The sequence below is a fragment of the Cetorhinus maximus genome, chromosome 24 (genome assembly GCF_964194155.1).
Source record: "Cetorhinus maximus chromosome 24, sCetMax3.hap1.1, whole genome shotgun sequence".
In the NCBI taxonomy this organism is placed as follows: Eukaryota; Metazoa; Chordata; class Chondrichthyes; order Lamniformes; family Cetorhinidae; genus Cetorhinus; species Cetorhinus maximus.
The window spans coordinates 45,798,303-45,821,408 of NC_135902.1; the positions used below are offsets into that span (position 1 = coordinate 45,798,303).

Sequence of the window (23,106 nt, forward strand, 5' to 3'; positions counted from 1 at the left end):
GAACCTCAAGGCAGACAAGATCTCTTTCAACTAAATTCTAATGTATTTATTTGATAAAACAGCAGCATATCATCAGTCCAGATTATGTGCCTAAATTGGAATGCAACTCCACAACACGATTAATTAGCCTGATTCTATTGAAGTATGCTCTGTATATAACTAAGACAACTTGATTCAAATAAGTTCCAATTCTAACAGAAAAGAAAGAATAAGCTCTTCACACCCCAGTCTAATTTTATTTGGTATGCTGCCCACCAAACCAGGAGCAATGTTTCTTCACCCTGAGGGGAGAAACTTGGCGAAAGAAAAAGTAAATTGAAAAATTCTCTTATTTAAAAAAAAATGTATTCTTTCACGTGATGTGGGCATCATTGGCAAGCCAAGCATTCATTGCCCATCCCTAATTTCCCTTGAGAAGGTGATGGTGAACTGTCTTCTTGCACTGCTGTATGCCGTGTGATGAAGGTACTCCCTAAGTGTTGATAGGTAGGGAGCTCGAGGATATTGACTCATCAACAATGAAGGAATAATGATATAGTTCCAAGTCAGGATGGTGTGCAGCTTGGAGAGGAACTTGGAGCTGGTAGTGTTCGCATGTGTTTACTGCCATTGTCCTTCTAGGTGGTATAGATCGTGGGTTTGGGAGGTGCTATTGAAGAAGCCTTGGCAAGTTGCTGCATCTTGTAGATGGTACACACTGCAACCATGTCTCACCGTTGATGGAGGGAGTGAATGCTTCAAGTGGTGCTTGGGTTGTCTATCAAGCAGACTGCTTTGTCCTGGATGGTGTCAAGTTTCTTGCATGTTATTAGAGCTGCACTCATCCAAGCAAGTGGAGAGTATTCCATCACACTCTTGACTTGTGCCTTGTAGATGGTGGAAAGGCTTTGAGGAATCAGAATACCCAACCTCTGACCTGTTCTTGTAGCCACAGTAATTATGTGGCTGGTGCAGTTAAGTTACTGGTCAATGATCCCGCACCCCCTGACCCCAGGGTGCCGATGGTGAGGTATTCAGCAATGGTGAAGCCATTGAATGCCAATAGATGGAATGGTTAGACTCTCGCTTATTAGAAATGGTCACTGCCTAGCATTTGTTTGGTGTGTATGTTACTTGCCACTTTTCAGCCCAAGAGTGCATGTTGTCCAGGTCCTGCTGTATGCAGGCATTGACTGCTTCATTGTTTGAGGAATTGTTAATGTAGCTGAAGAGCATGCAATCAACAGCAAAATCCCCACTTAAGATGGAAAGATGGTCATGAATGAAACAACTGAAGATGTTTGGATCTAAGTGACAAGAACGCAAGATATTGCCCTGAAGGGATGGCATTTCCTCATCTGCTAATGGTTCAAGCCACTAGTCATTGTAAAAGGCATTTATCTCAAACAATATTCTGAAGTATCTTATTTCTTAACATTTACTTTTTTTTCCAAACCATTACAATAGGTCTTGACTTTGAACACATTAAAGGCCGGGTTTTTCTCCTGAGTCGGCTGTGCAGAGTCGGGAAATTTCCTGACTCCGCAAACCCAACCAGGGAGGAACATCCCCGAATGTTTGGATTTTTGTTCTGGAGTTGGTGCTAACTGGAGTCGGGCCCACCAACCCTGTAAACAGTGAGAGTGAGGAGGCAGCCACAGAGGCTGCTGAGTGCCAAGGCAGACTGTTTAAAAGGCCCGCCTTGGTGCTCTGGGACTTTATCTCGGTTACAATAAAAGCAGTAAAACAAAAAACAGTGCTATAGCCTCACCCCTCACCCTCCACACACAATCTCCATGCTTTTATGAAATGGCAGGTGGTATTTGCCAGGCTGACCAAATCCACAAGGGAAACTTGCCCATGCTATCACAACGATTTTGCAATTTGTATTTATTACAAGAAGGCTTGTGCACTGAAGTGCATTGAAGTCAGAAATAATGAGTCCACCACCACTTTTAGAGATTTTAAAGATTAAATTAAAACATTTATTAACAAAAGAAAAACCAACTTAAACACAAACAAGATTACAGCTACAGTTATAACAAACCCAAAATTCCTACTTAACCAGACTCCTAACTGCAGTCCAAATGGATTTCAATTTTATAAAGTCATCCAGCAATTTTACCACAAGCACCCACTGGACAATAGACTTCCAAAGGCTTTTAACACAACTTTGTTTACTGGAATAGCAAATTTCTGCTGGGTGGCGAAAGCCTTTTCCCCAAGTCTATTTCGTACAGCCACCTTTCAAAATCTCACATGGCCACACCTCACACAGCCTTCCATCCTTCTTTAAAAATATTTCTCCCTTTTTGATCTGTGAATCCCATTGTTTCCACTTGTCTTTAGAAGTTGCTTTTCCCAGAATATAAAAATCTTTCACATTATCACTATGGCCAGCACTCTTGGGAAAAATCAACTTTGCCTTATTTATCTTGCTAGTTGTAAAAATCGTCCATGTCCCTTTAAAAATCAAACACTTCTACATTTATCCAAAAATGTAAATTTCATTCACACTATATCTGCTGACCTCACCCTAGATCTTCATTTTCATTTTCGCTTTCTTAATTTCAAATGCCTGTTTTACACCTCACTGCTTTGATCATTTAAACCTTGCAGTCTACCCGTCTCCAGCCCACACACACAGATCCACACACACAAACACAAACCTTTAAAATATCCCACAATATTAGGAAAAATATGGTAGTGTCTTGACAATGCCAACTTATGCCTCCCACTCACCTCCGATGGCCTTCATACCCTTAGTACCAAACCATGCCCCTCTACCCATCCCATACACTTTTATAGCCCTTGTGCCAGTTTAGTGCCAATTCATGCCAACCCATGACCCCTCTCGTTCCCATAGCCCTTTATAGCCCCTCTGTCAACTTCGTGCCAACTCATGCTGACCCTGGACTCCCTACCCACCACCCTTGAGTCATACAACCTCCATGCCGTCTCAGTATCCACCATGGGCAGACCTCAGGAGCCATGGTGAGATGAAATAAAATAAAGTCCTAAGTATCTATAGCACATTTCACTATATTTTTAAAAAACTCATTGATAAAAGCCCATTCAATATTCTTAAATTCTTTCAAAGTAACAAACATTCCCTTCAAGTATTTAATCATCTATAAAAACAAACATTTCTGTTCATAGCCCCACATCAAAAACAGCTAATCTTGTTATTACCACTTGGAGCTGTCAATCAAACTGTAAACTTACAAGCTCTACTCCCCTGTGGTGGTGATAGGTTCTAGAAGCCATCAAGCAGCACTAATCCTATAACGATAACCATTAGGTCGATAATCATCTATTGAAATTGCAAGCACTGATTTTTTTCAACTACAGTCCCTTTTTATTTTAAAGAGCTGGAGATTTAAATGACTTGACTGTTTGACAGTTCTACTGACCTTATCTGCTTTTAATGCAAATTCATGTCTACTGTTAACAATCCCAAAGGGGTGCCTGAACCTCCCCCAAAGGTGCAGCTGGACCTCTCCAAAAGGGTACCTGAGTTCTCCAAAGAACTCTTATAGGTTTAGACCTTATCCTCACATGTCTAAATAGCCACAAATCATGTTTTTGAAATTCTGGTAATGAAAATTGCTTCTGATTGAAAACAGCTGCTCTCTTAAATGTGTTGCTGCCTTCATGAACTGCAGATGTGTGAAACACCTCCCACTTCCGTTCCCCCCCCCTTTTGAAAGTGGTGGGTGCTGGGTGCAGGGGCAGGATTTCTGGATTCCAGGTTCCAGCACCAATTTGGCTAAGGCATGGAGCCCTTCCGACCCTGCGAAAATTCAGGCCTAAGTTTCTCATTTTGGCCATGCTGTCCTGGAACAGCAGAATGGAACTCAGATCAGAGAAAGTCAAAGGTCAGGCCATTCTCACTATGATCTAGTTGTAAGCGGAAGTCTGGTTAAAAGTTAGCTGCTCGCCTTCTAAGCTGGATATGGAGTAGGGAACTGGAGAAATTACATAGAAGACATAAAAGATTTTTTTTCAAGTAGGTATAAAATTATTAAACTATTTTAAATGCAGACCTGTGAAATTTCAGCTGCACTATTAAGCCTATTTGCACTATTAGGTTAAATAACCTATGCAGAACACTTATTAAAATGTTCTGCATAGGTTATTTAAGTCTACCAGCCCCATTTACTGCTTTAATTCATAGTTGGCCATTTTATTATAAGACACACCGCTTCCCATTTCAAGAATCCAGTTAATGGTTTAAAGTGGTCACTATTTTATTAAATGACAAAAATCCAATAAAAATGAAAGCTCTTCCAATGCTCCTTCACTAAATTACCAAAATGATAGCGCCATGCTGTACATCTGCACTGCTTTTAATGGTGCGATTTTGTACATTTTAGGAGAAAAATTGCTCTGTAAAATTGTTAGATTATACATTATCACAGGACTCGTTCTGAGTGAGGTGAGCTTGGGTCTGTAGCAAAGTATTTTCAGAATTACAGTTCAACAGGATTGAATTGTTCTTAGACAAGGTTGTAGATAATGGAGATGCAAAATATTGCACAATCTCTGAAATGAATGGCAGATTCATTAACTGATATTAACTTGACATAGGAAACAATACATGATTGACACATTTCAGAGTGAACCAGTCTAGCAGTCAAGCCTTCAAGTAAGTGTTATTTTCATATGCAAAGGGTCTAAGACCCGCTTCAAGCTTGGGCACTGCATGTGGATTTTTTTTCCTTCCTTTTTCAATATGGCAGGCAGTGCGCTTCTGGCTAGTAGTAAAAAACATTTTTAAAAGATGATGGCAGTATTTATATCAATTAAATATGTAAGTATAACTAAGATGAACTGAGATTTTTCTTCTAATTGTTTGACAGATCAGATTGGCTAGCAAGACTCAGCAGGGATTTTTTCCCCTCACTCAGGGAAATCCTGCCTCCAGCCAATTAACACTCCTCAAATGTTAAATAGTTGCAGGGCTGCCATGATCTTTCTATGAAACCCGGGCCTCATTTCCAAAAGCTGTGAGGCTTGCTGTAAATTCAATGTATAATGCAGTATAATGTTATGACCACTGGACTTTATAAGATGGTTATGTTTTAAATGTTTCTTTTAATTTAAGGTAAAACAGAATCCTGTACGGGATGGCATGAATTTGTACTGAACTCTGCCTGGCAATAGGCCCATTTAATCTGGTTGCCATGGGGACAGGCGTCCAGGTCAAGCCCTATTTAAAGTAAGATGTGGGCTTTAACACCCAGACACAGGAAAGAAGGCAGCTGTTCTTGCTGCTTACAGACTTCCACACTCAAGAGGCAGTCAGAAAGAACCCACAACAGGTGCTGCTATGCCAGCAGAAGAAAAGGACTGCTTTTCAGTTAATCACCAAGTGCAGGGCTGGTGAGGACGGAACCCGTGTTTGAGGAAACAAGGATTGTGAAGAGTTAAAGACCACAGAACCACCAGAGGCAACCTTGCAACAGGATGTCCATTCGATTAAGCTCAAAGGGTTGAGTGAAGGGGACTTTGTTTAAAACGACATGGGAAGGTTCACTTTGAAGCAGGGAAGTTAGAGCTAGGAGGAACTTTGGACCTTAAATTCAAGACTACATGTCGACGGAGAGTGCAGTGTAATGTATAAATGTGGCGTGGGGTTTTTGGTTGTGTTAAGAAATTACTAGCGGATACATTTTCTGTAGTTTAGTGTATTAGTTGCCTATTAAGTAATGTTTAGTTGATGTTTGTTACATTAAAAATCTTGCATGATCCTTTGCGTAGGTCATTGGGAAATTAATATCTTTTTTTAAAAGTTATCAGTCTCTGTGGAGACTGTAACAATATTCTCCAGAAGCTATTGTAAATTTACATTCAGACCCTGAGAGACCCAAGAATCCATTCATATTGCCATAAGATGTTAAATACAGCCTCCCATACAATGACACCAGGCAAAGTTAAGATATATGGCTCAGTTTCAGTTCTGCTAGGATTGCATGTTGAAAAAATAAGTTAAATGTTACATAAGTATTGCTGAAAAAAGAGACATGTCAAAACTTTTCGTCTTGCACTCATCAAGACGCTTTGCAAGAATACCAGTATAAGGGGAAACAACAATTTATACTGTATGAGAAGAGAGTGCTGATTGGCTGACAAGTGGATTCTGATTGGTAGAAGCATTGCCATGGAGAATGCAGAAATTGATGGTGATTGACAGTTAACTGCCAAGCATTGTTTGAAATTTTAAAAAGAACACATACACACATTGCACCTGTTTCAGCTAAACAAAATAAGTGATAGCCATTTGCTGACTCGTTCCTCAGGGAAATACCTTGACCAATCAGGGTCAAGCTGCCTGGTGTCCTGCGAAGTGTCCTGATGAGGGCAAGATGAAAAGCTTTGACATGTCTCTTTTTTTCAGCAATATTCAAGATCTATACTACCAAATGACAAAATGTTACACATTGTACAGTTTCAATTGCCCACCATACCTACAAGCCTCTATTTAGGGTAGCTGAATTTTTCAAAATCTGCCTGAACAACAGATAGGAAAATAGGGCTAAAGGAAGTGGAACAGATGGAAAACATTATATACATAAAATGAATGTGTACCTGGTAATACTCTTGAGATTGTTTTTTAAATTCAGCTGAATCATGCTGTGCCACAGAGACCACGATCTCACAGTTCCCACCCTGTCGTTTCATGATGTTCATAAACTGCATCGGACTACTTCGAAGAGCATCGCCCCTATCAAGCCACAATGAGGTATTAATTTCAGAGTGATGTGACAAAAGAAATCATTGTGACCATCATCAAAACTTACCTCTGCCAGAAAAGGATTAACAATTTTGTTAAAGTGACAGTCAGAGATTTCATCCAAACATATTGGCCTGATTTAATAATAAGTTATTAATAATTAGTAATAAATTAATAAATACTAATTATAATAAATAAATAAAAGGTAGTTTCTACTTCTAAGTTGCTTATGCAAGACTTTCTAAAGTTTCCTTTTCAGATCTAAATTTAAGTGAAAGTGTTATCACTTGGCGACAATAGAACACTTGATAAAATAAGTCATTATCTCTTTATATTATTTCTATCGGTTAGCCAAGATCCAGTGCACTCACTTCAACAGCAATTTATCAGAAACTAAAAAAACCTAGAGCTGAAAACAAAATGAGCAGCATATATTAGCTATAAGAACTCTGCCGAGTTGGGTTGAAGAAATATCAGCTGTTCAGACAGGTGAGTGTGAATGTGCGTACCACACAAAATAATGAAGAGTGGGCATGAACAATGGGGTAATTGAACTTTACACCATTGACTTCAAATAGTGTGTATATGAAATTTTGCCACAAAAATAAGTCATTTATAAATGTAATAATAATGATCACTTAGCGGTGAACATTCAGTGAACATACTCAGTCATCTGAAGAGGATCATTGACAGAGGTGTGGACAATTGGACAGAGGTCATAAATCCCACTGACAAGTAGAGCACCTGTTGAGAAATAAAACATGTTCTGTATTGTACCATCAGTCAACAATCAAGGAAAACTGGAATGATGCTGCAAACGGTGCATGCAAAAACCTGGGCAGTATTCATTTTGAAACATCAATATCTTTCATGCACCCAAAAGCCTTGGTTAATCACCTAAACAATAAAACTCAAGCATAATATGCATTACACATTAGTGTGCCTGTAGCACAAAAGCTCCTACACCGCACATTTTCTGATTACTCAAGTAACCACTATCTTTCAAGTTAACCACAAAGATTTGCTCAAACAAACTTTTCTCATTAGGCCCAGTGGAAGTTTTCACCATTATTAAAATGTCTGCACTTCAACCTTGTGTTCAACTTCTGCTCAATGATAAATGGAAATTTAGAATATCACACTAAAATGTCAATACTGTGTCAAGTAACCTTCATATGATCAATTTAAAATGCATTATGCTACATTTCACTATTTTAAAGGCAGTACTCATTACTGGGATAGAATAAAGGAAAGTTTACTGCGCATCTGGCTATTTACTTGACCTGAGAGTGCTTGATGCTGATATTGGATGCCCAAAATAGAAATGTCTTCCATTCTCAACACAACATGCCTCAGCCTAATGCACACAACAATTCATTAAAAGGCCCCAAGTGATTTTTATTCAGGGATGGGAGAAAAATTCACTGCAACTTTGTGTTCCTAGACAAGATGTGAGTTCAGTTCCCTAGGAACCCTTCTGTTATTGCAACTAAAATGATTGAAAGCAAAGCTAAGTGCACTAAATAGAAGGAACTTAATACCTTCCTGCTCTTACCTTTAATATCAGGAGAAACACCATACTCTGCCCAATCTGTACAAAGTACCATAGCTCCTAAATGGGCACCAGCAGAATGTCCACAGAGGTAAACACCACTGAAAGACATGCAAAAGGAAAGCAGTATAAATCTTTTGTGAGTTGTTCCTAAACAGAAAACACATCATCCCTCCCTCCGCACCTTCTGATAAAGAAAACTTTATTCAGAAAACCACCAGAAAACTGCAATTTTTCTGCTGGAATAATGTCAGCCTTTTTTAACAATTCAAAGCAAAGCTGTGCAGACAAAGCTGTGCAGAGAGTCCTCTGTTGTGGTGGATTCTGACATCAACATTGAATTCTACTTAATTTTTCTTTTTTGTGGGAAATATGTAAACAGTGACCATTCAGTACATATTTTCGCAGGGAGTGAAACATGGGATTTGGTCCCTCTTGCCTAATAATCTTAATTGAAAATAAATTTCTGGAGTTGAACGATTTGACTTCATCTTTATACACAGCTGTTCCTGCTTCAGGGATCATTGCATGGTCCATAGCAGAAAAATCCCTAAAGAAGATGTTGACATTTTCTTGACAAGTCAACAAAGAGTAAGTGATTAAGAAAGGTTGTGTTTGCTTCCACCACAACTGCAGGAGGCACATTCAGAGTTCATGCAGTCCCAGTGTCTGCAACAACATTGCCAGGGACCTGCAGCAAAGAATAGGACCATCCGTATTCTTGAGCAATGTAAAGATATTTTAACAAGTGCAGCATCAATAAAATGTGTTTTTCCACCATGGTTAAGGATTGCAATTGTGACTTGCTGGCCACCCTGCTGGTCGCCCCACTCCCCACCCCTCACTACCTCCTTTTCACTAATCGTCCTGCTCCCTCACTGTCTACAGGCGATGAGTGAAGCAGCCAAGGGTTCAGAGTTGGGAAACAAGCGAAGCGGCGATGGCAGTGGCTAGCAAAGCAGCAAGGGGGCAGTGAGCAAAGTGGCGAGTTGGACAGTGAATGAAGCGGCAAGGGGCCAGCGAGCAAAGCGGCGAGGGAGGCATCAAGTTGGATGGCGAGCGAAGTGGCGACTGGGGTGGCAAGGGGGCAGCGAGTGAAGCAGTGAGTTGGGCAGCAAACGAAGTGGCAAGGGGGCAGCAAGCAAAGCGGCCGGGGGGTGGGGGGGGGGGGGGGTGGCATTAAGCTGGGCATTGAGTAAAGTGGTGAGTGGGGCGGCAAGCGAAGCGGTGGGTCACGCAGCGAGCGAAGCGGCGAGTGAAGCAACAAGCGGGGTGACACGTAAAGTGCAAGTGGGGCAATGAATGAAGCAGCAAGTTGGGTGGCGAGTGAAGTGGTGAGTGGGGTGGTGAGCAAGTGGGGCAGTGAATGAGGTGAGCAATTGGGTGGTGAGCATTCAATGGGCGCACAAGAATGACATCAGTGGCATATTGCATGCCCTTATTGGTGGAGTGTGTGCTGACTTCTGTTTCAGGTGCACAATGATGACATCAGCATCACAGACTTCCTGTTCCATTGTGGTGGCAGGAGATGCAGTGAATTAAGAAATGCCAAAATTCATTCACTATGTTCAATATTTTTGTACTTAAACAACTTTTAAGTTGAATTACCTTAATTATTTACATGTTCATTTTGAAAATGTTCATATTCTAATAGATTATTTAAATTAACCACACTGTCCTGCTTTACATTTGGGGTTGATTCCTTATATTAAGACAGATCTGTCACATATTCAGCATGAAAGTATTACAAAGTGTTTACAGCCCAGAAACAGGCTATTTGACCTAACAGATACATGACGACGTTATGATCCACACAACCTCCTCCTACCCATCTTCATGTAACTCCATCAACATCTCCATCTATTCCTTTCTCCCTAAAGCGTGTACCTAGCTAACTCTTGAGTGCCTCAATGCTATTAGCCTCATCCACTCCCTCTGACAGTGAGTTCACATTCTAACCAGTCTCTGGGCAAAGAGGTTTTTCCTGAATTCCCTATTGGATTTATTAGCGACCACCTTATATTTAGGGCCCATAGCTCTGCTCTTGCCAGTAACAAGTGGAAACATAGGGGCTAAATTCGATATCCTCGGAAAATGGGCCAACTTCACCAGCACAACAAACTTTGTGCTGCATGTTCCAGTGTTCATTGGCTGCATGCCAATTATCAAAATTATAACTTCCATACACCACTCAAAGCCAGCGCAAGCTTAAACGTAGTCTGCATCTCTCAAAGGCGGGATATCCTGTGGCTGGAGCAGATGCTGGAAGTCATGCAGGAAATTAATCTGCCCTGGGAAAAAAGAATGATGCAACATAGGAGGCAGCAGAAACTAACTAGGTAGGGACAGGTGTGGCTGCATGTCCTTACCCCAAGGGGGAGATAGTGCTAACCATTATTGAAATGGCCATTGCTGAGGCTGTGGCCAGCAGCAGGGCTGAAACCAATGAAGATGGCAGTATTCACATAACTAACCCTCTTTCTCACAACCTATTCCACCCCCCCGTCCCATAATCTCTTCTGATTTGCTGGTTTCACATGGTGCAAACATGCTCCTCTTGATTTCCAACCCTCTCCTCACCACAACATTATCCTGCACCTTTCAGGTACCCAAAAGGTGCAACCTAACCAGGCAGTGGAGGAACTTTAAGAAGAGAGTTATGATGAAGACACTTCATAGCCACCAGCTCAGATATTGACACAATGCATGTCTTAGCAGGTTGATTAGAGGTGGAATCTGCACATGATGAGACAACGGACAGGAGTAACCTGCAGCCAGGGCAATGGAATAATGCAGATGCCAGCTCATTGGAGGATAAGGTTGCTCATGGGTTCAGCTGCAGATGAGGACTTCAATGTTCAGCCAGCCTACAGAAAAACACTGGTAAGTATGCGAAACAAAATGCTTGCTGAATTGGAAAAGCTGCCAGAAAGCCTGTTTTCAATGTCTAGGAGCATGGAGGAGTCCAGCACCAACTTGTCACAAACCTTTGAGCAGAGCTTAGAGTACTTATCATCATGGAAGTAAGTGATGGCCAACTCTGTTTGCCTTTTGTGAACTCAACCATGATGTAACATCTAATGACCGATGTCACAACTTCATTGAAGCACAGACAACAGCTGCCCAAAGTGCTGCAAGGTCAGCTTGTTGCCATGCAAGGTCAGTTTGCTGCCATCATGTCTGTGGATTAGTGTTCAAGGGGACTTGCAGGTGTCACAGCAGTCAGCAATCTGTCTTCCAACAAACTACTAGGATTGTAGAGGAACCCCTCCATCGGAATGGCAATGGTTCCATTTTGTAGCCATGAAGTTCTGAAATAACATTTGTCAGATCTTACCTCAAAGCAGAATACTGCTGCACAATAAAAGCTACGCTACGTCGGATCTGAGACACAATTAAATCCATATTACCTGAAAAACCAAAAAAAAAAGTTAATTTGGAATTAGTTTCATGCAGTAACAGCAGACCTCAAGCTGGTGTTGGAGCACTTTATTATTTAAAGCAAAAATGTAACACTGATGGAGCTTTATCAGGTAAAACAGTGTATGAGAACCTAGAATGATTTGCTCCATCTTGATAAGGCAGTTGATATCTTTAAAAAAAAAGTTTCAATACTTCAGTCTTAAAACATTGTTCTAAATTCCCTTCAAGGTTGATATATCCTATGTCCATTTAGACTCTAACCTAACCAAAATAGGCAGTACATTTTCTAAAATGGCTTCTACTACCATGACTACACAGTCACCTCTGCTGTAGCAAAAGGTTCCATTATTGGTCCGCTTGTTTCCTCGTCTGCATACATGTTGACTCTGAATAACTTTATTCATATACATGGGGCCAACTTCCAACTATAAGCTATAAGCTATAACCATAACATTCAACCTTACCTCTTCACCACCACTTAACTGTCCTTGCTATCATATCCAACCAGCTGTCCAACATCAAGATAAGAGTTTGCTGCACTTGACACTGGTAAGGCTGAAAGCAGCCTATTAATTTCTTATCTGAAATTCTATGCTCAAGCTCCGATTCCATTCACTTTCTAGGCTGTTTGCTCAGCTTTGGTTTTGACAGTGCACATTACTGGTGCCCTGTGTTGCTTGCTCATACTGAATCCAACAATGCATAATCCTAGTGTCCTGTTTGACCTTGTGCTGAACTCAAACATCACATCTTATCACCTAACTATATAATATTGCTTCCTTCATTTCCTACCTCATGCCCACCATCATTGAATTGCTCATCAATACTTCTGCCACCTCTGACCTCAACAGCTCCCAACATTCTCCTGACCAGTTTTCCAAGTTCTTCAATAGCCTTTACAAAACTGCTCTCCGCAAAATTGCCTTAGGCTTCTTCTGACCATTTTCCTGCACCACTTTGGTTCCCAAAGGTGTGATATAAATGCAAATTGTTGTTGTCTATGACATAACCAGATCAGTCTTTATGCACCTAGGCCATCTGTTGGAACTGGTCTTCATCAAATCAGAGGTTTCTTTATTACCTTTATCTCCACAATGGATGAAGAGATTTGGTGCACAAAGAGTGTTTTCCAAAGTGGTTACAATTTATTTTTTGTTCTAAAATGTTGTCAAATAATTACTATAAGATTTGCTGGAAATAAAGTACAATGAAACCAAAAGAAAGAGAATAGTAACAAAGGGAAGACGGGCAAGAAGTGATGCTTAATTTTAACTTTTATGGCATCAGTTTACTATTACAGTAATAAACCTACAACTGACAATGGAGTAGCTTAAATACAGTGTTATTAGGATTTATTTCAGGACAAATGTGTAAGTGATAAAAGTTTTAAAGCCGCATATTTCCTGGTTTTGCTGGTACTATTAACAGGGTCTGGAGGTTTGTACCTACCTTTCGGCGCCAAGGTATATTCAACAGCAACAACAATTGCTCCAGCCTTAACCAGCGGAGGTGCCATGAAACCAGACAAGTCTTTGCTGCAAACAATCATGTAAAAGAGTAAATCTGTTAAAATATTTATTTATGTCTTGTGTTCATAAACTGTAGAATTAGGATATCCAAGGTATTTCATTTATAGTCTTGAACCCTTGTTATCTAGCCCATGAAGTCCCAGAAACAGTTTCTACATGCCATATCTTTCTTACTCTGCTATTGGTTTCTACCATTACCCATGTAATTTTATTTTTGACTAAACTCCATAGGAGACTTCCACATATTATAAAATGGAACAAGTTTTCAACATTGTTTTCCAGGACTCACCTCAGCAGCTGCCAGTAACCTCCATGAAAATAGATCAGCAGAGCTGGAGCTGTAGTTTTACCAAAGGAAAGTTAGTGTTAGATGGCCTTCATTCCAATTCCATTATCTCTGTGCATCTGGGTTAGTATTACAAAGGATTTAATGAAACCAATGTGCAATATCAGCATGTTATACAGAGGCAGAGTACATACGAACGTATGACATATGAACATAGGAATTAGGAGCAGGAGTAGATCAGAAGTTGAGAACGTAGAAGGGAGCAGAAGGTTCAATTTTATTTTGCTGACACATTATAGTTAACGTATAAAAACATGATCATTGGCAGTTTTTGTTTCTTTTGTTTCATTAGTTATAGCTTAAAGTCTATTTTTTCTTTCTCTATTGCCCAACTTCCCAATATGATGCAGCATTTCCAGACTTGAAGGTGGACAGGTCGCCCAACCAGGTATCTTCAATTAGTCAGTGGAAACAAGTCCTATTTCAATTTTCCAGCTAGTAACCATTTAATATTTGTTTGAGCTCAGGAACCTACACCTAGATTTAAAAACGATACCATGTTCTACTCAGTTCACCTGGCTGCTTGAGAAGCCTAATAGATAAATACTTTAACCCAGTTGGTATCCTACAGGCAGGATTTCTGCTTTCTAACTGATATAACAGTAAACATTGCCTCTCCAGAAGAATCTTCTAAAAGCTTTATTGGGGAGGTAACGTACATGGAAAATACTTCCTCTCTCCAAGTGTCACTTGCTTTTAATAGACCGATACTTATTATTTAGCAAAATAATATAATTACAATGTTTATCTCATATTCAGTATGTACAGGAAGTTCAGTACAGGAAGATGTTTAAAACTCTTTATATATAAACCCATTGAACCCAGATTTCAAGCAATGTCTTACTTTGCATCATGTAGATGGTGCTGCTTTTCTCTTTAGCTTTTTGCTAAAAATTTTTGCACTTGGGTTTCCTCATGATCTCCATGACAACTCATCAGTATTTTTGGACTAATGTCAGTGGTGGAAAGACATGGGTCTAACTTTGACTCATGAATGGATATACGTGAACCGGGTGAGACTCAACAGTTTTCCCATGACAGAGTAACCTTTTTCCTGGAAGTCATCAGGCTTGACTTAGTCCTACTTACAAGAAATTACTGTGTGAAGTCACAAGGGTGCCATTTAACTATTGCCTTATTTAATTGGTTCACCATACTATGTAGTACACAAGCAGAGGATAGTTTATTCGTAGCTGAATCACCAAAATCAATTAATTGGAAAACCAAATCAACAGAATTTTAGATAAAAATTGCCTGTAACTTGTGCTAACAGTATTGAAAATTCATAAACCAATCAACTTGGGTTGCCACGGGCATTAGTAAGGCTTTCTGATTTCTGAAAAGTAAAATAGTGCAAAATTTTAGAACTCTGAGAATATTTAATTGCAAAACTTTTTCATGACAGAAGAATAAGTCAATAGGGCAAATATGTGTAAATGGATTACATTAGCAGGCTTATGCATTTGATAGATGAAAATTTAGCTAGTCAAGCAAGGCCTCAACATTGTTGGCCTCATGAAAATCAGACCACTTAGCCCCAGGATAGCGGCAATAGATGTTTAGCTGCTACTTTGACAGCAGGTATTCCATTTAGAAAATGCTTGTTTGCTATCATATGGTTTGTATCTCAACAGCAGAAGAGATACTGAAATTTCCCTGACCAGTTGGTGTATATTACTCAGGGAGGTACTGAGTCATGCAGATCAGATATTACAGTTGAATAAAGGCAACTACAGAGGCATGAGGGAAGAGCTGGCCAGAATTGACTGGGAGAAGAGCCTAGCAGGAAAGACAGTGGAACAGCAAGGCAGGAGTTTCTGGGAGTAATTTGGGAGACACAGCAAAAATTCATCCCTAGGAAGAAGCACACTAAAGGGAGGACGAGGCAACCATGGCTGACAAGGGAAGTCAGGGACAGCATAAAAGCTAAAGAGAAAGCATACAAAGCGGCGAATAGCGGTGGGAAACCAGGGGATTGGGAAGCCTACAAAGACCAACAGAGGACAACTAAAAAAGAAATAAGGAGGGAGAAGATTAAATATGAGGGTAAACTAGCCAGTAATATAAAAGAAGATTGCAAGAGCTTTTTAGATATATAAAGAGAGGCAAAAGTGGACATTGGGCCTCTGGAAAATGACGCTGGAGAAGTAGTAGTGGGGAACAAAGAAATGGCGGAGGAACTGAATAGGTACTTTGCGTCAGTCTTCACGGTGGAAGACACGAGTAACATCCCCAAAGTTCAATAGAGTCGGGGGGCCATTACCAAGGAGAAGGTGCTAGGAAAACTGAAAGGTCTGAAGGTGGATAAATCACCTGGACCCGATGGATTACATCCCAGAGTTCTGAAGGAGATAGCTGAAGAGATAGTGGAGGTATTAGTGGTGATCTTTCAGGAATCACTGGGAGGGTCCCAGAGGACTGGAAAATCGCTAATGTAACCCCCCTGTTTAAGAAGGGAGTGAGGCAAAAGACGGGAAATTACAGGCCGATTAGCTTGACCTCGGTCATTGGTAAGGTTTTAGAGTCCATTATTAAGGATGAGATTTCAGAATACTTGGAAGTGCATGGTAAAATAGGGCAATGTCAGCATGGTTTCATCAAGGGGAGGTCAAATCTGTTAGAATTCTTTGAGGAGGTAACGAGCAGGTTAGACAAAGTTGAGCCAATGGATGTTATCTACTTGGACTTCCAGAAGGCCTTTGACAAGGTGCCGTACAGGAGGCTGCTCAGTAAGATAAGAGCCCATGGTGTTAGAGGCAAGGTACTAGCATGGATAGAAGATTGGCTGTCTGGCAGGAGGCAGAGAGTGGGGATAAGGGGGTCCTTCTCAGGATGGTGGCCAGTGACTAGTGGAGTTCTGCAGGGGTCAGTGTTGGGACCACAACTTTTCACTTTATACATTAATGATCTAGATGAAGGAACTGAGGGCATTCTGGCTAGGTTTGCAGATGATACAAAGATAGGTGGAGGGACAGGTAGTATTGAGGAGGCGGGGAGGCTGCAGAAGGATTTAGACAGGTTAGGAGAATGGACAAAGAAGTGGCAGATGGAATACAATGTGGGGAAGTGTGAGGTCATACACTTTGGTAGGAAGAATAGAGGCATAGACTATTTTCTAAATGGGGAGAGAATTCAGAAATCTGGAGTGCAAAGGGACTTGGGAGTCCTAGTCCAGGATTCTCTTAAGGTTAACTTGCAGGCTGAGTCGGTAGTTAGGAAGGCAAATGCAATGTTGGCATTTATTTCGAGAGGACTAGAATATAAAAGCAGGGATGTGCTGCTGAGGCTTTATAAGGCTCTGGTCAGAGCACATTTAGAATATTGTGAGCAATTTTGGGCTCCGTATCTCAGGAAGGATGTGCTGGCCCTGGAGAGGGTCCAGAGGAGGTTCACGAGAATGATCCCAGGAATGAAAGGCTTAACATATGCGGAAAGTTTGAGGACTCTGGGTCTATACTCGATGGAGTTTAGAAGAATGAGGGGGGATCTGATTGAAGCTTACGGAATACTGAAAGACCTGGATAGCGTGGACGTGGGGAAGATGTTTCCATTAGTAGGAGAGACTAGGACCCGAGGGCACAGCCTCAGAGTAAAGGGAAGACCTTTTAGAACAGAGATGAGGAGAAACTTCCTTTGCCAGAGAGTGGTGAATCTATGGAATTCATTGCCACAGAAGGCTGTGGAGGCCAGTTCATTGAGTGTATTTAAGACCAAGATAGATAGGTTCTTGATTGGTAAGGGGATCAAAGGTTACGGGGAGAAGGCGAGAGAATGGGGTTGAGAAACTTATCAGCCATGATTGAGTGGCGGAGCAGACTCGATGGGCTGAATGGCCTAATTTCTGCTTCTATGTCTTATGGTCTTATGGTCTTATCAGGAAAGTCCAAAATCTGATCCCATTAGAGTAGTGAGATACTATCTCAGCCAGGGAGCAGTAAGGGTGGCATGTTTATTGAAGGACAGGGGCAAGAATTTTTTTAATGGTCAGTTTTCCCTTCTGGTTTATGCTGTCTGAGTTAAATGGGATTGGACTCCAGTGCAATATTCCATGCAGTCCAATAGTTTGGTACTACTCACTGTTAAATCTTACACATGAATAATGGATACCCAGGGTAAAGCACGAGAGTGCACCTGGGAAATGGATTCTATCAAGGGGTCAGTGACTTCAGGAGAAAGGAGTGGAGAAAACATTCAGGGATAAAATTATTCACCCGATTGCAATTCACATTACAGCACATCAAAAAAATACAATGCTTACATAGCATAAAATGATATATATTTAAAAGAAACAAAAGAGCAGGTATCCAAATTGACTTCCTATTGAACTAAAACTCATTAAAGCTGGATTATATTCTTCCACAAACCTTCTGATAGATTTGGAGGTAGATAAATGTCTAATTTTTCATCATCACCTGGTCCATAGGCAACATCTAACCAAGTCTGAGCTACACTGCGGCCTTTTTCAGTACCTGAAGGGAGACAAAAAAAAAATGTTTGATTTGGGATTAATATACAGTATCCATTTTAGAAATGGTGTGGTGATGCAGCCCATTGGAAAGGTAACATTGGTACCATGGAGATCTACACATAGCCAAGCAGGCACTCAACACTTATCTGCAGCACTGACACCTCAAAGTCAGAAAGTTGTGAGACGAAACTCCATTCTAAGACAAGCATGTATTCTAGGTTCACACCTTGTGCAGTAGTGAGGAAGTGCTGCACTGTCAGAACTACCATGATTCTGATGAAACATTGAGGTCTGATCTGTTTAATAAAGCGGATACTAAAGATATGATGGCAACATGGTGGGTTCAGTATTCTAGTATATTTATAGATGATGAGCTGAAATGGGACACAGACATATTTATCCAAAGTTTTTCTTAATTCATTCATGGGATGTGAGCTTCGTTGGCTAGGCCAGCATTTATTGCCCATCCCTAGTTGCCTTTGAGAAGGTGGTGGTGAGCTGCCTTCTTGAATCACTGCAGTCCATGTGGTGTAGGTACAACCACAGCGCTGTTAGGGAGAGAGTTCCAGGATTTTGACCCAGCAACAGCGATATATTTCCAAGTCAGGATGGTGAGTGGCTTGGAGGGGAACTTGCACTCCTGACCTGTGCCTTGTAGATTTTGGACAAGCATCTATCATGCATCCACTCTCAATTCCTTCATATCATTGAATTGCTGTGGAGGAACCCTGAGTGGATGCTAGTCCAGGCAAATTCCCACTGAGAGGGACTATGAAACCCATTCCTCTCTTGTGTACTTTCTGATTTCCAGGACAAAACGGTACTGGCAGGGGAGTGGAACTGTTTCACTCACTATGTTCTCTTTGCCTGTAGCGCTTTGGGACTACGAAGAAAAATAGTGAGAAGCTAACCTTTGAGTTAAAATATAGCCATGAGGAGTGACAGGATGCAGTTGTTCATTCTACTTACACCAAGCTTCCAATCTTGATAGTGGTGCAAGGGATAGTACAAAATAAAACTAATGCTTCTCCATAGAAAGCGATGGAAATTCGGTGGGCCAGATGCTGAAGGCAACTCTCGTAGACCTGATAGTGACCAGCTTCAAAGTAGCACTGGCAGATTCCTTAGAGCAGGTCACCAGAGGCATCACACATTGGTATCTAATGCTTGACCCCAATAAAAATCATACTTTGGTCTGGAATCACAATTTTTTTAATTTCCTCATTCTTTATGTATTTGTTACCTACTTTTAATTTTTTTGTTTCGCTAACTCTGTTTCCATAAAATGATCTGTTAACTCTACCTTTATTACCATTTAAATACTTTCTGTATTTGTTTTAAGAGGTACTAAGGTACTGTTTTCTCCAATATATTATGATTCTTAATAATGCTCAATTTTTTCTTTATTCCTTTTTATCTCCATTTTTATTTCCAGTACTATTTTCATATTTCCTTTAGTTACTTGCTTTTAAATCTTGTTGGTCACCATAGCTGAGCCTAACACTAACATCACCCCTGAACTACTTCCCTCCTGAGATCAACTAAATTAACTCCAAACCAGGGACTGAATCTGGAACCTTCCTAGTTAAGGTGGTTTAAACTCCCGGATTGTCCTGGAGTCTTCTCCAGATTAATCTCCTGAAGGTTGCTACAAGCTACATTGCTACATTATAAGGCATTAAAAGAATAGCTGCCCAAATCCAGACTTGCTCTCAATTTAAATATTTGTGCTAAAATTGACTTGTGAACTCCAGTTGAAGACTGGCAACTGGTTTACAGAAAAATCAGGAACAAATTTCTTCATAAAAGATCATTTGTAACCATTAACAGGTAATAGATAGATATAGCAGAGTACGTTAGGTCTGTGATCAAGTTCCTCTCATTACATACCAGGTACAGTACTTTTTTTTAATTCATTCATGGGATGTGGGCATCACTGGCAAGGCCAGCATTTATTGCTCTTGCTCACATTGCTGTGGGTCTGGAGTCACATGTAGGCCAGACCAGGACAGCAGATTTCCTAGAAACCCCAGATGGGCTTTTACAACAATTGATAATGGTTTCATGGTCATCATTTAGACTTTTAATTCCAGATTTTTATTGAATTCAAATTCCACTATTTGCTGTAGCAGGATTTGAACCTGGGTCCCCAGAGTATTACCCTGAGTCCCTGGATTACTAATCCAGCAGCAATACCACTACGCCATTGCCTCCCCCATTTGGTTATGGTACTGAACTAGCAATCTAGAGCTCATAGTCAGGATCTTTCAGATGACGGAGTTTCCCTTCCCGCCATCTGAGGATTCAACGGCAAACACATCCGCGTCATCCTGGCTGCCCTGCAGCCATTTAACACTCCATCTAACATTAATTGGCTGAAGATGGGACTTTTCCCCCTCAGTCGGGAGTAAGTCCCACCTCAGACTGCTGACGGCCCATCAGACAGCGCCAGAAGCTGCAGTGGACAGGACTGGGACTGCAAGCAGTCCCCAGAGTCTAAGTCCTGGGAGTCCAGGACCAGGTAAGTTTTGGGAGTCTCAGGGCGGGGAGGGGAGGCGAGGCCCTAGTGGGTGGGCAGAGGGGGGGTTAGGGGTGTTGGTGGAGAGGCCAGAGAGGGAGGAAGCGCACTGGGGGGGCCAGACCTTTTGAGGGGGGTTAAAAGTAGGATGTTGATGGAGGTGGCCCCTTCCCGCCGGAGTCCTGAACAGGATCGCTTTTCAGGCTTCCTCCCTACACCTGAACACCCCCCACCATCCTGAAACCGCCCTTAAGTAGTCATTATTTAGTCATTTAAGGACATCATTCGGGGCAAGGGGTTGAGGGCTGGCCTAGGCTTTACCTGTCCCACCTTAAAATTGCGGAGAGATCGGGGCAGGCAGTAGTCCATCTGGAGAATTTTACAGATACCCCCTTCCCCCATCCTCCCCCACCCCGTGCCTACAAACCTGCCACTGGGGAAACATAAAATTCTGCCCCATAGGTTCAAATCCCTCCATTATAAAGTTGAGTCTGCTGCAGGAAACTACTGGTGTCAGTTGCTTCCCAAAGTGGTCTTTTTTTTTTAAAGTGTAAGTCCACTTCCACTGCCCTGTATCTGCTAGTGTGATAATAGGACTTGAGAAACAATTAAACTGCCTAGTAATCTGGACTGGCTCTTTGTTTCGTCCACCTGCAGACTCCTTTAATCTCCAATTTGTAGCTGAACCGATTTAACATTGAGAGTTGTCACTCAGGTCAGTTTGAAAGCAGATTATTTTTTCCCCACAGCAAGTAAAACATTCAGAACACTGAGTACAATGAAAGGCATCTGTTCAACTTCTGTTTGCTTGGCATTACAGATATAAAGAATATGTGCACACTAGTCCACTTGAAGGGAATTTTAACATTGAAAGATAGATTCGCAATGCTCTCTCCCCTGGTGATGTTAGAGAGCTTAGTGTTCTCTCACAGCCTTCCTGCTGCTTTCACTGCCTGATGTCTATGTTGATTTTTACAAAGCCTTGCTTCAGGCACCAGAAGAGATCAAAGAAATGTATCAACTGCAAGGTGAAATATCCTGAAATATCTGTGCAAAATAACAACTAATTTTATTATTTTTTATTTGTTCATGGGATGTGGGCATCTCTGACAAGGTCAGCATTTATTGCCCACCCTTAATTGCATGTGAGAGTCACCTACATATCGATGGGGCTGTCTGGGGAAACTGCCCATTCAGGCAAGCTCCTGTCCAACACATATAATTGTCCAAGTCCTCAAAGAAAAAAAGTGGCACAGGATCCCAAACTTGGTTTACAGCAGGAAGCCTGTCTTATCTGGATGTGACCAAAACCATATAGTTGACTCTCAAATGACCGAGGTTTGGATAATAAGTGCAGCCTTGCCCACATAACCCTGAGAAGAATTTACAAATCTTATTTGTGGAAACATCAGGACCAAAAGATAACAACAATCAGAAGATTAACTGTTTGTAAATTGCAACATGTATCCAGCATGGTTCACAATACACACCTTTAGTTAATTCTTTGATATGAGCTTCTATAACTGCGTCCTTGTCCATCCGGTGTGACCAGCGACTCGGAGAATACTGCTTTTCAAGTTCCTGCAGTAAATATAAATGTTAACAAAGTAATACATTTAACCCCACATCTCAGTTTAGCAAAAACAAGTGAAACCTTAAACTCTTTTCACCTGATTTGGATTATCAGACCCAAGTACCAACTAAATTTGGTTTCTTGTAACCTGCAATAATCTGATTGACATTCAGAGTTCATCTCACCTGTATAAAGCACATCACCTTTGCAGTTGTGCCTCAGTTATAGAATATCACTTTTAGAATGAAAAATAAAATAACCAACATTAGAAAGTAGGCACAGAATCGTGGAATATGAGGGTAGATTCCATGACTTGGGGTTCCCAGCAAGGAGCTTCGGATGTCATGAGCACTTATTGTGTTTCAATATGATTCAAACCTGGGCTTCAGTAGGGATAAGGGGTCATGTAGGTGACCTTTCTGCATCCATAACATCACCTTATGTCTCATGAAACATGATTGGATGCTGCTAGGCCACAATTTCTGGGCAGATCAAACTGTTATGTTTCGGGGTAAGGGAGGTTTTCTGGGCTTTTCAGAAACCTCTTTAAGCCTCGTTCTTTACAATTCTTCTTGCTGAGGAAATGCACCTATGATATTAGGGATGGTGTAATTCTAGGAAATAAAAACAAAAAGCTAGGAAGCTAGGAAAGCTAATTCTAGGAAGGTGGCTAGCCCACCTATTTGTCACTGCAGGACTACAGACAGTGGCCATCTTGAAGAGGTCATCTTGTTCATTCTCCCATATTGTGGACAATGTCTTTGATTGGTCAACTGGCTAATGGCACAACAGAATGGTCACTTAACCATTGCCCACAATCATTTCTGGAGCACTGGGCATATTGCTGACTCCAGCCACTTGAGGGGGCAGTGGAATGGCTGGTGGTCCAGACACAAGTCTGCCTCCAAGAGGTCTGAAACACTTTCACAATGTAAACATTGGTACAATGCCAAGTGTACTTGGATTGCTGATATGCCATGCT

At 41.1% G+C, this 23,106-nt stretch overlaps 1 protein-coding gene across 1 annotated transcript in view; it reads right to left on the minus strand.

The window, feature by feature from the left end:
- afmid (arylformamidase) overlaps positions 1–23,106 on the minus strand; it is a 32,482-nt gene that overhangs the window by 3,225 nt on the left and 6,151 nt on the right. The window contains exons 3-10 of the mRNA XM_078571153.1: positions 22,042–22,132; positions 17,930–18,034; positions 13,509–13,557; positions 13,140–13,225; positions 11,605–11,677; positions 8,271–8,368; positions 7,381–7,459; positions 6,571–6,706 (exon numbers count right to left, since the gene is read on the minus strand). Of these exons, the coding sequence (XP_078427279.1) occupies positions 6,571–6,706; positions 7,381–7,459; positions 8,271–8,368; positions 11,605–11,677; positions 13,140–13,225; positions 13,509–13,557; positions 17,930–18,034; positions 22,042–22,132 (717 nt within the window). The remainder of the gene's footprint in view (positions 1–6,570; positions 6,707–7,380; positions 7,460–8,270; positions 8,369–11,604; positions 11,678–13,139; positions 13,226–13,508; positions 13,558–17,929; positions 18,035–22,041; positions 22,133–23,106) is intronic.